This window comes from Chiloscyllium punctatum, chromosome 8 (genome assembly GCF_047496795.1).
Source record: "Chiloscyllium punctatum isolate Juve2018m chromosome 8, sChiPun1.3, whole genome shotgun sequence".
In the NCBI taxonomy this organism is placed as follows: Eukaryota; Metazoa; Chordata; class Chondrichthyes; order Orectolobiformes; family Hemiscylliidae; genus Chiloscyllium; species Chiloscyllium punctatum.
Genome location: NC_092746.1, coordinates 125,198,552 through 125,214,694, shown reverse-complemented (window position 1 = coordinate 125,214,694; position 16,143 = coordinate 125,198,552). Strand labels below are relative to the sequence as shown.

At 42.1% G+C, this 16,143-nt stretch overlaps 1 protein-coding gene across 1 annotated transcript in view; it reads right to left on the bottom strand.

The window, feature by feature from the left end:
- Positions 1 to 16,143, bottom strand: part of LOC140480292 (uncharacterized) — a 142,495-nt gene that overhangs the window by 111,500 nt on the left and 14,852 nt on the right. The window contains exon 5 of the mRNA XM_072574996.1: positions 13,936 to 13,959. Coding sequence (XP_072431097.1) covers positions 13,936 to 13,959 — 24 coding nt within the window. The remainder of the gene's footprint in view (positions 1 to 13,935; positions 13,960 to 16,143) is intronic.

The following is a 16,143-nucleotide window of genomic DNA, read 5'->3' as shown; positions in this document are numbered from 1 at the left end:
CACACTATCCACCACTCCACCAACCTTTGGTCATTGGCAAACCTACTCACCCACCCTTCCATTTTCTCATCTAAGTCATTTATAAAATTAACAAAGAGCAGAGGTCCAAAAAATGATCCATATGGAACACCACTGGTCACTGAACTCCAGGCTGAATACTTGCCATTTACTACCACACTCTGTCTTCTATGGGCTAGCCAAATCTATATCAGACAGCCAAATCTCCCTGTATCCCATGCCTCCTCACTTTCTGAATGAGCCTACCATGGGCTCAAATGCTCTCAAATGGGCTAAAATCTCTCTACACCACAACCATAACTCTACTTCCATCAATGTGTTTTGTCACATCCTCAAAGTATTGAATAAGGTGTGTGATGCATGACCTGCTCCTCACAAAGCCATGTTGACTATCTTTAATCAAGTTATGCTTTTTCAAATAATCATAAATCCTGTCACTCAAAATCCTTTCCAATAATTTGCCCATGTCCGATGTAAGACTGACTGGTCTATAATTCTGAAGAAGGGCTTATGCCCGAAACGTCGATTCTCCTTCTCCTTTGATGCTGCCTGACCTGCTGCGCTTTTCCAGCAACACATTTTTAAGCTCTGATCCCCCGCATCTGCAGTCCTCACTTTCTCCTAGTCTATAATTCCCAAGGTTAACCCTATTTTGATAGTAAGATGACCAAAACTGAACAAAATATTCCAAGTTAGCCTCACCAATGGTCCTATATAACTGCAACATAACTTCCCAACTTCTATAACCAATGCCCTGACTGATGAAGGCCGTTGTGCCAAAAGCCACCTTCACTGCCCTGCCTCAGTGACTCAACTTTTAAAAAATCATGCACCTGAACTCCAAGGTCCACTACAGTCCTTAAGGCCCTAACAGTGGCCCTACCATTCACCATGAAACTCCTTTCTTGATTTAACTTTCCAAAATGCAAGACCTCACATTTATCAATATTGAACTCCATTTGACATTTCTTGGCCCACTTCCCCAGCTGATCAAGGTCCTGCTGCAATTTTTGGTAACCTTCCTCGCTGTCCACAATACCGCCTATTTTAGTGTCATCTGCAAACTTACTGATCATGCCTTGTACATTCTCATCCAAATCATTGATATCAATAACAAACAGCAAAGGGTCCAGCACTGACCTCTGAGGCACTCCACTTGTCACAGGCCTTCAGTCCAATAAGCATCCTAACACTATGACCTCTGTTCCTACCATCAAGCCAATTGTGTATACAGTTTGCCAGCTCCCCCTGGATTCAATGCAATCTGATCTTCCAGAGCAGCCTATCATCTGGAACCCTATCAAAGGCCTTACTGAAATCCATATAGACTGTGTCTACCACCCTGCCTCATCAACAGTCCTGGTCACTTCATCAAAGAACTCTAACAAATTTGTGAGTCATGATCTCCCACTCACAAATCTATACCATGCTGACTACTTCTAATCAAATCCTGTCTTTCCAAATACATGTGTATATTATCTCTCAGAATCTTCCCAAGTAACTTATCCACCCCATGTGTTAGGCTTACTGGTCTATATTTCCCAGGTTTTTCTTTGCAGCCCTTCTTGAATGAGGGCATAACATTTGCTACTCTCCAGTTTTCCAGGACATCACCAATGGCTGACAATGATGCAAAAGTATCAGCCAGGGACCCCTCAATTTCTTCTCTCGCCTCTTGCAATGTTCTTGGATACATCTGGTCAGGAAAAGGAGATTTATCCAACTTCATATACTCTAATACATCTAGCACCTCCTCTACTGTGAGATGGACTGTCCCCAAGAAATCACAAATAATTTTCCTAAGTTCCCAAGTAATCTTACCTTTCCTCACGGTGAAATATTCAGAGGACCTTGCCCATCTCCCGCTGTCCATTTCGGTCCTTGAGGGGCCCTATTCTCTCTCTAGTTCTTTTTTTTCCTTTAATATACTTAAATAACCTCTTTGGATTCGCCCTAATCTACTCAGCCAAGGCTATCTTGTGGTCCTGTTTGACCCTCCAGATTTCGTTCTTTGGTAAATCCTTTATCCCCTCTACATGTCTATGAATTCTCTTGATCCCAGCTGCCTGTACCTGAGCCATTTCTCCTTCTTTTTTCAGGTCACAAAGCCTCAACAACTCTCGTCATCCAGGGGTTCCCTATTCCTGTCAACCTTGCCTTTCACCCTTACAGGAACACATAGACTCTTGAACACTGACTACCTCAATTTTAAAGGATTCCCACCTGCCAGAGGTCCCTTTGCCTGCAAGCAAACTACTCCAATCAACCCCTGCAAGCTCCTGTCTTATTCCATCAAAATTCGTCTTGGCCTAATTAAGATCTTGAACCTGTGGGCCAGTTTTGTCCTTCTCCATAACTATTTAAAAACTAATAGAACTATGGTTACTGATCCCAAAGTGCACCCCATCCCCACGGTCACCGCCATCACCTGGCCTGCCCTATTTTCCAAGAGTAGATCACGTTTTGCCCCTTCTTGAGTAGGACCCTCTACATAATGCTCAAGGAAACTTTACTGAATGTACTTTAAAAGATCCCATCCCATCTAAGCCCTTAATGCTCTAGCAGTCCCAGTGTATGTTAGGAAAACTAAAATCCCCTACTACGACAACCCTATTGTGCCTGCAAGTCTCCCCAATCTTCCTGCATATTTGTTCCTCCAATTCATGTTGATTATTTGGGGTCTATAGTACAACCCCAATAATGTCAACATCCCCTTCTTATTTCTTAGTTCCACCCACAAAGCCTCACTGGATGGTTCCCCAGTTATCTCATCTCTTGTTACTGCTGTGATACTCATCTTACTCAAAAATGTAACTTTCCTTCCATTCTTTCCACCACCTCTGTCCTGCCTAAAGCACCAATGTCCTCGTACATTAAGCTACCAGTCCTGTCCCTCCCTTAGTGATGTTTCTATAATGGCTATAATATCCCAGTCCCACGTACCTATTCACGCCCTATTCATCGGCCTTGCCTATCAGCCCTCTTGCATTGAAATAGATGCAATTTAATCTAACAGGCATTCCTGGCTCCATGTCATGCTCCAGCCTAACCTATCTCTTCACTTTACTATTTCTGATTACTGTATCTCCTTCTAGCCTTGTACTTGTCTCCTTCCTATTGAGGATCCCATTCCTCTCACTAATCTAGTTTAAATGCTCCCTGTAGCACTGGCAACTTGGCCGCCAAGATATTGGTCCTCCTCCAGTTCAGATGTAACCCGTCCTTCTTGAACAGGTCACCTCTGCTCAGAAAAGATCCCAATGATCTAAAAATCTGAGTCCCTGACCTCTGCACCAACTCTTTAGCCAATCATTCATCTGCCATATCCTCCTATTCTTTACCCTCACTGGAGCAGTTCTTACAGATTAGAAAGTAGCTAATATAACCCCTCTATTTAGAAAGAGTGGGCAAACGCATGACAGATGCAGTAGTGTAGAAAAGGTTGTGACAATGCTGTCACTTTAAAAAGATTATTTTGTCCTTTTTTTAAGAGTCATAAAGGCAGAGGTTTCAAAGAGTCTCATTTAACAATGGAAGGTGAGTGGCCAGTTCTCCAGGTTCAGGTATTTTCAAGTTCATTTTAGCTCTAACAGTTACAAGTTGCGCAATTTCAGGAGAGTTACAAACTTCAGTAAAGGATTCCTCTGACTTGCTACTGAAGTCTCTCACTTTGGACGCTATTCCCTCCTGCCTGTAAGAATCTGTGTTTGAGGATGTGTGGATGTCGAATTGCTTGCTGAGCTGGAAGGTTCATTTTCAGATGTTTTGTCACCATACTTGGTAACATCTTCAGTGAGTCTCTGGGCGAAGCATTGCCAGTATTTCCTGCTTTCTATTTATATGTTTGGGTTTCCATGGGCTGGTGATGTCACTTTCTGTGGTGATGTCATTTCCTATGATGATGTCATTTCCTGTTCTTAGGGGGTAGTAAATGGGATCCAAGTCAACATGTTTGTTGATCAAGTTACAGCTAGAATGCCATGCTTCTAGGAATTCTCGTGCGTGTCTCTGTTTGGCTTGTCCTAGGATGGATGTGTTGTCCCAGTCAAAGTGGTAGCCTTCCTTATCTGCATCTAAGGATACTACTGAGAGTGGGTCATGTTGTTTTGTGGTTAGTTGATGTTCATGTGTCCTGGTAGCTAGTTTTATGCCTTTTTGGACAATGTCGTGTTTGTTACAGTTGTTGCATGGGATTTGTAAATGACATTAATTTTGCTTGTTGTCTGTATAGGGTCTTTCACGTTCATTTGCTGCTGTTTTAGTGTGTTGGGTTTGAATTTACCTTTCTGCCAAGGGGTGTGTTTATAGGATGTTACTGTATTGAAACTGCTAAATAATCAGTTACTGTATTGAGTGGGTTAAGTTTTCCAACAGTTAAGTTATTCTAAATTCTGCTTTCTTTTGATTGCGTTTCAACTGTAACATTTAAATAAATTTTATTTTGCTTAAAGCTGAGTTAGATCAGATCTGGAACACCCATTTCATATCTGCCTTTAAAATAAGAAAGATTTGGGATCTAAGCTACCTTCTTAAAATATTTTGAGGTGGTCTGGCCTGGTCCCTAACAGATTGGGGGCTCTTGTCACAATTGATCCTATCATTCCACTTCGGGTTAAGGGCTGTTGGAATCAAAGGCAGCAAATGTTAAGTATTAATATTTTTTGTTTCGGGTGGTGAATTTGATTAGTTTAAACAGTGCTCGGTGTAGCAATGGCTGGGTGGAAGAAGTGACTTTGGGGGTTTTACAAAAGGTGAACAAGACAAAGGTGTTGGAATTGGCAGACAAGCTGGAGTTGGAGACACCTTCATCTGTGAGAAAAGGGGAGGTAATTACAGCAATAGCTTGCCATTTAAATTTGCTGGAAATGCCATCAGAATCTTTGAAAGTGGCTAGAATTCAATAGCAGATGAAGCAGTTTGAACATAAAGAGGAACTGAAACAGTTTGAATTATGGTTAAAAGCAGAGGAAAGAGAAATGGAAACAGTTGCTCTTGTGGACCAAAAAGAAAAGAGGAAGGCCCTACCAGAAGAAAGGGAGAAAGAGAGAGAGTTTGGACTTCAGAAATTGGCAATTATAAAGGAAAGTTGGCCTCTATTCCTGATGAAGGGCTTTTGCCCGAAACATCGATTTTTCTGCTCCTTGAATGCTGCCTGAGCTGCTGTGTTTTTCCAGCACCACTCTAATTCTTAAAAGGATGGAGGTGAAGGTAGAAGATAGGCTTAGTGGGGATGATGGTGATGATGAGCAAACCCATTGCAGCCAAAGACCTGGTGGGGAATCTGTTTAAATATATCCAAGCATTGCCTAAGTTTGATGCAAAGGATGTAGAAGTCTTTTTCATTTCATTTGAGAAAGTGGCTAAACAAATTAAGTGGCCAGTGATCGTGTGGATTTTGTTGATCAAAACAAAGCTGGTAGGTAGAGCTAGTGAGGTATTCACATCACTATCAGAGGAGGTATCTGGGGAGTATGAGGAGGTGAAGAAAGCCATCTTATGTACATAACAGCTTGTGCCATAAGTCTACAGACAACGTTTCAGGAATCTAAGGATGGACCCTGGTCCAACTTCATTCAGTTTGAAAGGATCAAACGAAGTCATTTTGATCCATGGATAAGAACATTAAAACTAGATCAAACCTACAATGCTCTTAGAGAGATGATTATTTTGGAGGACTTCAAACATTCACACCCTTAAGTAGTAAGAGCTCATGTGGAAGAGCAGAGAGTTAAAATGGCAAGATTAGCAGCTGAAATGTCTGATGATTATGAGTGGGTTTATAAATCAAAATTTGGCTTCCGACATCAATTTCAATCCATGGAGGATCAAAATTGGGAAAAAGAGAAATCCTCAGGTGATAAGGGAAAACAAGATCTCTTTGAAGATAATAAAGATAACACAGGGTAAAAAGAAAATTCATGAAGGGAAAAGAGAAGTGAAAAGGCTCAGGTGTTTTCACTGAAATAATGTTAGCCACATGAAATCACAATTGGTGAGTTAGCAAAAGTACTGGGAAGATGGATGTAAGAAAATAGGATAAGCCAGTGAATTTTGTTAAATTGGTAAAAGAAAGCTCTGTGGAGGCTAAAACGCAGCACCAGAATGTACAACCTGGTCAGAGGTTGGTTAAGAAGGAAGTGCCAGATCTTCTTAAACAATGTACTTGCGACGGTAAAGTTTCCTCATGTCGGCCGGAGCAGCAAGTAAAGAAGTTACAGTATTAAGAGATATGGGATCATGTTCAATCTTTGATGTTGAGATATGAGGAGACATGTAACTCAGAAGGACTATTCCCAGAAAAAGTATTAGTACATGGAATTCATGATAAAACAAGAAGTGCTTTATTATGTAGTGTGAGGTTGGAGTGTCCAGTGAAAAGTGGAGATGTGGTGCTAGGAGTACTGGAGAAATTCTCGGTTCCAGATATACAATTTGTCCTGGGTAATAATATAGCTGGATCACGGGTAGGAGTGCTGCCTACTGTGGTTGAAAGGTCAGTGGAAAATCAGACAACTGAGGTATTACAGGAAGTATATCCTAGATTCTTCCTTACTATATAACAAGGTCACAAACCATCAGTTGAAACAGGAGGAGAAATCAATGAATACAGATAAGAAAGTAGAAGCCAGATTATCAGAGACCATGTTTGATCAAATGGTTGAGCCATATCAAGAACAGGTGGAGGACAAAGTGCCTATTTTCAATCCAGAGAAATTAACTGATTTACAATAGAAAGATAAAAAACTGAAGCAATTGTATCATAAAGTGAAACAGAAGAAGAATCTGAATGTATTCCTAAAAGTTACCATCTTAAAAATTATGTCTTGATGAGGAAATGGGGACTATCATATAATCAGGTGGATGAGAAATGGGCATAGGTTTATCCAGGTTAATTACCAGTGGGTTACAGAAAGGAGGTGTTGCGGGTAGCACATGAATTTAAGGGTAAGAAAAACTCAACCTAAATACAGAAACATTTTTACTGGCCTGGACTGTATTAAGGATGTTGTTGAATTTTGTCAGATAATTCTGACGTGATACCTGTCAGATAATTGGAAAACCTTAGACAGTAAGAAAACCATTCCTGTGTTTGAGGAACCTTTTACAAAGTTACAAGATTGTGTAGAACCCCTTATTAAAACAATAAGTGGGAATGAGTATTTGTTAACAATAATGGATGTGTCCACTAGATTTACAGAGGCCATCCCATTATACAGTATCACAGCAAGAAGGATCAAAGAAGAATTACTCACATTTTTCAGTGGATATGGACGACACACAAAGATACATTTTAGTAATAAAAGTTTAGGAGTAAAACATTTCAAATCTACTGTGTACCATCCAAAATTGCAAGGAGGGTTAGAAAGGTGGCATTAAACATTAAAGACCATGTTGAGGGCTTATAGTCAAGACTATCCAAATGATTGGGATAAAGGAATTCCATTTGTACTTTTTGCCATTAGGGATGCACCAAATGAATTGACCAAATTCAGTACAGTTGAACTAGTTTTTTGGGTCAGGAGGTGAAAGGACCACTGAAATTAATTGGTGAGTCAGAATTCAGAGACAGCATATTTGGACTATGTATCAGATTTTAGGGAACAAACAGAGTAGGGGAGTTGGCTAGGCAGCATTTAAAAACAGAATGAAACAGGAAGCAGACAAGAAATAAAAAAACTTGCAATTTTGCTCTTGGCAATAAGGTGTTAGTGTTACTTCCACTGGGATGCGAATCTTTAAAAGCAAGGTTTAGTGGACCTTATCAAGTTGAAAGGAGATTGTGTGAGGTGAGCTATTTGATAAGGACTCCAGGTAGAACAAACTCTCAGTGTGTCATCTGAATATGCTCAGAAGGTATTTTGATAGGGAAGGAAGGCAAAAGGAGAATGTGTTACTGGTTACAACACAAAATAAAGAACCAAGTTCAGAGGATTCTAAATTGGACATTCTTCAAATTAGATTGGACAATGAGGAAGTTGTTTAAAATTAGGATAAATTATTGAGATGCCTTCCATAGGAAAATTGAAATGACCTGAGATTGTTATTACTATCGCATGAGGAAATATGTGGGAATAAGCTGGGAAGTACTAATGTAATTATACATGATATATAAAATGCTGTTCCAATTAAGCAACATTCAGCTTCAAAAACAGATTGAATGCATGCTCCAAGATTACATAAACGAAGTGAACTGCAGTCACTGGAGCTCACCCATAGTAAAGGTGCCAAAATCAGATGGTAACTAATAATTATGTGTTACAAAGACCAATGCAAGATTCCATGTTTGGAAGGCTATTAAAAAGGTTGGACAAGCAAGTTATATTTCTAAGTTGGACCTTGTTGACAGTGAGGAAGGATATGTCAGGTCACAGCAGGATATAGATAAGCTGCAGAGCTGGGCAGAAAGGTGGCAAATGGAGTTCAATGTGGGTAAGTGTGAGGTGATTCACTTTGGTATGAGTAACAAAAAGATGGGGTACTGGGCTAATGGTCGGATACTTGGTAGTGTGGATGAGCAAAGGGATCTTGGTGTCCATGTACACAGATCTCTGAAAGTTGCCACCCAGGTAAATAGTGCGGTGAAGGAGGCATATGGAGTACTGGCTTTTATTGGTAGAGGGATTGAGTTCCGGAGTCCTGAGGTCATGTTGCAGTTGTATAAGACTCTGGTGCGGCCGCATTGGAGTATTGTGTGCAGTTTTGGTCACCATACTATAGGAAGGATGTGGAGGCACTGGAACGGGTGCAGAGGAGGTTTACCAGGATGTTGCCTGGTATGGTAGGAAGATAGTATGAGGAAAGGCTGAGGCACTTGGGGCTGTTTTCATTGGAGAAAAGAAGGTTTAGGGGTGACTTGATAGAGGTGTACAAGATGATTAGGGGTTGGATAGGGTTGACCATGAGAACCTTTTTCCACGTATGGAGTCAGCTATTACGAGGGGACACGGCTTTAAATTAAGGGGTGGTAGGTATAGGACAGATGTTAGGGGTAGATTCTTTATGCAGCGAGTTGTGAGTTCATGGAATGTCCTGCCAGTAGCAGTGGTGGACTCTCCCTCTTTATGGGCATTTAAACGGGCATTGGATAGACATATGAAGGATAGTGGGCTAGTGTAGGTTAGGTGGGCTTGGATCGGTGCAACATCGAGGGCCAAAGGGCCTGTACTGCGCTGTATCGTTCTATGTTCTAAGTTGGCAGCACGGTGGCTCAATGGCTAGCACTACTGCCTCACAGCACCAGGGTCCCAGGTTCATTCCAGCCTCAGGTGACTGTCTGTATGGAGTTTGCATATTCTCCCCACATCTGCATGGGTTTCCTCCAGGTGCTCTGGTTTCCTCCCAAAGTCCAAAGATGTGCAGATCAGATAAATTGCCCATGCTAAATTACCCATACTGTTAGTTGCATTAGTTAGAGGCAAAAGGGTCTGGGTGGATTGCTCTTCGGAGGGTCGATGTGGACTTGTTGGGCCGAAGGGCCTGTTTCCACACTGTAGGGAAAAGGTGGCCTTTGTGTGCAGGCACAGAAAATGGGGGAGATACTAAATGAATATTTTGCATCGGTATTTACTGTGGAAAAGGATATGGAAGTTAGACTGTAGGCAAATAGATGGTGACATCTTCCAAAATGTCCAGATTACACAGGAGGAAGTGCTGGATGTCTTGAAACGGTTAAAGGTGGATAAATCCCCAGGACCTGATCAGGTGTACCCGAAAACTCTGTGGGAAGCTAGAGAAGTGATTGCTACGCCTCTTTTTGAGATATTTGAACCATTGACAGTCACAGGTGAGGTGCTGGAAGACTGGATGTTGGCAAATGTGGTGCCACTGTTCAAGAAGGGTGGTAACGACAAGCCAGGGAACTACAGACCGGTGAGCCTGACCTCGGTGGTGGACAAGTTGTTGGAGGGAATCCTGAGGGACAGGATGTACATGTATTTGGAAAGGCAAGGACTGATTCGGGATAGTCAACATGGCTTTGTGCGTGAAATATCATGTCTCACCAACTTGATTGATTTTTTGATGAAGTAACAAATGAAGATGAGGGCAGAGCAGTAGATGTGATCTATATGGACTTCAGTAAGGCGTTCGACAAGGTTCCCCATAGGATATTGGTTAGCAAGGTTAGATCTCATGGAATAGAGGGAGAACTAGCCATTTGGATATAGAACTGGCTCAAAGGTAGAAGACAGAGGGTGGTGGTGGAGGGTTGTTTTTCAGACTGAAGGCCCATGACCAGTTTCCTCATTTCCCCTCCCCCAACCTTATCTCAGATTCAACCTCACAACTCGGCACTACCCTCATGACCTGTCCTACCTGTCCATCTTCCTTCCCACTTCTCTGCTCAACACTCCTCACCAACCTATCGCCTTCATTCCGCCTCCATCTACCTAGTGCACTCTCAGCTACCTTCCCACAAATTGCCCATAGTGGTCAGGGTTATGGAGGTTAGGTGCATTAGTCAGGGTAAATATAGGGTAGTTAAATGGGTCTGGGTGGGTTACTCTTCGGAGGGTTGGTGTGGACATGTTCGGCCGAAGGGCCTGTTCCACACTATAGGTATTCTATGATGATTAATTCTTCAGACTTTTTTTTTAGATTAGATTAGATTAGATTACTTACAGTGTGGAAACAGGCCCTTCGGCCCAACAAGTCCACACTGCCCCGCCGAAGCGCAACCCACCCATACCCCTACATCTACCCCTTACCTAACACTACGGGCAATTTAGCATGGCCAATTCACCTGACCTGCACATCTTTGGACTGTGGGAGGAAACCGGAGCACCCGGAGGAAACCCACGCAGACATAGGGAGAACGTGCAATCTCCACACAGTCTGAGGCGGGAAGGTAGCTTCCCTGAGTAATAGGAAGACTCAACGATTATGATCAGTACCCCTGTAATTTCTGCCCTCACCTCCTTCAAAATACTTCAAAATGGATCGCACACATTCCTGATGCCTTGTCAACTTGAAGTATAAATAGCCTCTCCATGACTTTTTCCTTACTAACTTTGAGCCATTCTAATGACAGTGTCCTCCTCTGTCACCATGAGCAGCATTCTCATCTTTTGTACATACAGATGCAAAGTGTTCCTTGAGCACCTTAGCAATACACCTGCCTTCATGTGTAAATCCACTTTTTGGTCTTGAAGCAGCTCTAATTCTCTTTTGACCCACTCTTTCAAATGTCACTTTTGTCTGAAGGTTATTGCAAATGCTTCAATCTTATCTTTTGCATTAATATATCGGACTCAAAAATCATAGATGAAAGGGATATTTGTGGAGCTTCCTCCTGCAGTAAATTGTTTAATTGCTCAATACTATTCACAATGATACCATTCAGTACTTCCCCTAAAAGGTGTGCAAGAAGAAGGAGTACAGATTCATCAGTCCAGGTTGAGGGGAGCAATGCGAATACGGTAATCAGCAGGATGTTTCCCTGTCATTAACTAACCTGATGTCATGAGACCTCATAAAGTCCGGAATCAGTACAGGGGACACCCAGGGTAACTCCATCCCCACTGTATACCACTGTGCCACCATCTCTGTTGGGTCTTTTGTGTTGATGGGACAGGACATATCCATGGATGGTGATCGCGGTATCTGGGACATTGTTTGCACGGTACGATTTCCTGAGTATAACTATCTCAGATTGTTGCTTGACTAGTCTGTGAGACAGCAGCCGCAGAAAATGGGGGAGATACTAAAATGGGTATTTTGCATCAGTATTTACTGTGGAAAAGGACATGGAAGATATAGACTGTAGGGAAATAGATGGTGACATCTTGAAAACGTCCACATTAAGGAGGAGGAAGTGCTGGATGACTTCAAATGGGTAAAGGTGAATAAATCCCCAGGACCTGATCAGGTGTACCCGAGAACTCTGTGGGAAGCTAGAGAAGTGATTGCTGGGCCTCTTGCTGAGATATTTGAACCATCGACAGTCACAGGTGAGGTGTCGGAAGACTGGAGGTTGGATAACGTGGTGCCACTGTTTAAGAAGGGTGGTAAGGACAAGCCAGAGAACTACAGACCAGTGAGCCTGACCTCGGTGGTGGGCAAATTGTTGGAGGGAATCCTGAAGGACAGGATGTACATGTATTTGGAAAGGCAAGGACTGATTAGGGATTGTCAACATGGCTTTGTGCATGGGAAATCATGTCTCATAAACTTGATTGAGTTTTTTGAAGGAGTAACAAAGAGGATTGATGAGGGCAGAGTGGTAGATGTGATCTATATGGACTTCAATAAGGCGTTCAACAAGGTTCCCCATGGGAGACTGATTAGCAAGGTTAGATCTCATGGAATACAGGGAGAACTAGCCATTTGGATACAGAACTGGCTTAAAGGTAGAAGACTGAAGGTCCATGACCAGTGGAGTGCCACAAGGATCAGAGCTGGGTCCTCTACTTTTTATCATTTATATAAATGATTTTGATGCGAGCATAAGAGGTACAGTTAGTAAGTTTGCAGATGACACCAAAATTGGAGGTGTAGTGGACAGCGGAGAGGATTACCTCAGATTATAACAGGATTTGGACCAGGTGGGCCAATGGGCTGACAAGTGGCAGATGGAGTTTAATTCATATAAATGTGAGGTGCTGCATTTTGGGAAAGCAAATCTTAGCAGGACTTATACACTTAATGGTAAGGCCCTAGGGAGTGTTGCTGAACAAAGCGACCTTGGAGTGCAGGTTCATAACTCCTTGAAAGTGGAGTCGCACTTGGATAGGATAGTGAAGAAGGCGATCGGTATGCTTTCCTTTATTGGTCAGAGTATTGAGTACAGGAGTTGGGAGGACATTGGTTAGGCCACTTTTGGAATATTGCGTGCAATTCTGGTCTCCTTCCTATCGGAAAGGTGTTGTGAAACTTGAAAGGGTTCAGAAAAGATTTACAAGGATGTTGCCAGGGTTGGAGAATTTGAGCTATAGGGAGAGGCTGAACAGGCTGGGGCTGTTTTCCCTGGAGCGTCAGAGGCTGAGGGATGACCTTATAGAGGTTTATAAAATTATGAGAGACATGGATAGGATAAATAGACAAAGTCTTTTCCCTGAGGTCGGGGTGTCCAGAACTAGAGGGCATAGGTTTAGGGTGAGAGGGGAAAGATATAAAAGAGACGTATGGGGCAACCATTTCACACAGAGGGTGGTACGGGTATGGAATGAGCTGCCAGAAGAAGTGATGGAGGCTGGTACAATTGCAACTTTTAAGAGGCATTTGGATGTGTATATGAATAGAAAGGGTTTGGAGGGATATGGACTGGGTGCTGGCAGGTGGGACTAGATTGGGTTGGGATATCTGGTCAGTATGGATGGGTTGGATCGAAGGGTCTGTTTCCATGCTGCACATCTCTATGAATCTATGACTCTATGACTCTCCCAATTTTGGCAGTAGCTCCAAAATGTTCGTAAAGAAGACTTTTCAGCGTCAAAAGGGCTTTATTTGTTGTTGTCTTTTCTGATATGTTGGTCGATACCAGGTGCTCCTTTTAGTTTCTTTCCTTTTTTGAGACTTTCATTTGATACAACTGAATGACTTACCATGCCCATTTCAGAGAGCAGTTATAAGACAACCACAATGTGGTTACATGTAGGCCAGACCAGGTAAGGTCAGTAGATTTCCTTCCCTTACGGAACCAGATGGGCTTTTATGACAATCAATAATGTTTTCATGGTCATCACATTTTTAGTTACAAATATATATTGCTTTCAAATATTCCTAATCCTGTGGCCATTTCCTCTGCCTTCCTGATAGTACTGTGAGTGTCCCTGCACTTGCAGTAGTTTGAGAAGGCAACTCCCCATCACCTTCCCCAGAGAAATTAGGGTTGGGCAATAAATGATAGCTCAACCAGTGAGACTCACATCTCATGAACAAATAATATTAAGAATATACTTCTAAAAATCCTGAACTTACTTGACATCTCTCCGGATCTTCTTCCTATTGGTCGAAGAGAGAAGCACTTAAGTGAAGTCTTGTAATAAAAAGCATGAACAGCGTATGACTTTAAAAACACATTCTTGATGTCAAAATTCTTGGCTATATATACTTCTCTTACATACTCTTATCCAGCTCTTAATAATCAGACACATCATCTAAAATCCAATTAAACATGTGAAGATTGAAGCCACTGTATTTGGCCTTGATCCAAACTCCTTAGCTAGGAGACCATTTGAGACTCCATCTCTCTCCTTCATAACTGCCTGAGGCTAAATGACCATTTGTAACTTGGGTGTCTTTTTCTGCCCCAGAATGAGCTTCCAACCAGATATTTACATATCACTAGAACCATTTATTTCCACCACATAACACTAACTTATTCAGCTGCCTCAGCTCCTCTGTTGCTGAAGTCCTTGCTCATGTCTTTGTCATCTTTTCACATGTCTATTGTAGCACACTCTATCCAACTTCCCACAACTAGCCTTTGTAAAGTTGTGATTATCCATGGCTTGTGATTATCATCCCAGTGCTCACCAATCTACACTGGTTCCAGGTCAATTTTACACTTTTCATGTTAGTAAGTTTGCAGATGACACCAATATTGGAGGTGTAGTGGACAGCGAAGAAGGTTACCTCAGATTACAACAGGACCTTGACCAGATGGGCCAATGGACTGAGAATGGCAGATGAAGTTTAATTCAGATAAATGCGAGGTACTGCATTTTGGGAAAGCAAATCTTAGCAGGACTTATACACTTAATGGTAAGGTCCTAGGGAGTGTTGCTGAACAAAGAAACCTTGGAGTGCAGATTCATAGCTCCTTGAAAGTGGAGTCGCAGGTAGATAGGATAATGAAGGTGCTTGGTATGGTTGCCTTTGTAGATCAGTTCATGGAGAATAGGAGTCATGTTGCGGCTGTACAGGACATTGGTAAGGCAACTGTTGGAATATTGTGTGCAATTGTGGTCTCCTTCCTATCGGAAAGATGTTGTGAAACTTGAAAGGTTTCAGAAAAGAATGTTGCCAGGGTTGGAGGATTTGAGCTATATGGAGAGTCTTAACAGGCTGGGGCTGTTTTCCCTGGAGCTTCGAGGCTGAGAGGTGACCTTATAGAGGTTTACAACATTGTGAGGAGCATGGATAGGATAAATAGACAAATTATTTTCCTTGGGGTCGGGGAATCCAGAACTAGAGGGCATAGGTTTAGGGTCAGGGGAAAGATATAAAAGAGACCTAAGGGGCAACTTTTTCACACAGAGGGTGGTACGTGTATGGAATGAGCTACCAGAGGAAGTGGTGGAGGCTGGTACAATTGCAACATTTAAGAGGCATTTGGATGAATATATGAATAGAAAGGGTTTGGAGGGATATGGGCCAGGTTCTGGCAGATGGGACTAGACTGGGTTGGAATATCTGGTCAGCATGGACGGGTTGAATCAAAGGGTCTGTTTCCATACTGTACATGTCTATGACTCTATGACTCTATGTGATGAGTGTCATGCAAGAGACTTAACAGCAAAGTTAGGCTCTGTGAAATAGAAGTGTCAGTAACAACATAAGTATGAGATTAGCTGAGGGATAGACAACACAGTGATGGTGAATGGTTTCCAGCCCGCAGGATGGTTTATGATGAAGACCCTCAGTGGTCAGCAATCTATCTGCTCACCTTGGCATTTATTAATGACCTAGACTTTGGTATCAAAGATCAAATTTCAATATTTGTTGATTGCATAAAATTTAGAAGCATTGTAAACCATGACGGGGATAATCTCAGACTTCAAAATGGCAGAAAATGACAGATAAACTTTAACACAGAGAAGGATAAAGTAATTCAATTGGTAGGAGGAAAGCTGAAGTACAATGTGGGAATGTGTAAATGATATGTCATTGGATAAATAATCCAGTAATTTGCATGACAACCTTCCAGAGACATGAGTTAGGATCCCACTGTGGCAGATGGTGAAATTTGAATTCAATATTAAAAAGCTAGAATGGCAATTGCTACAAAGATCCACAAATTTCCTTTCGGGAAGGACATCTGCAATCCTTATTCTGATGAAAGGTGACTTTAGATTCACAGCACTTTTAACTGTCTCTAAAATGGCCTAGCAAGCCATTCAGTTCAAGGACAATTCAAGTTAGCCAAGCCAGTGACCAGCATCCCATGGACAAATAGAAAAAAAT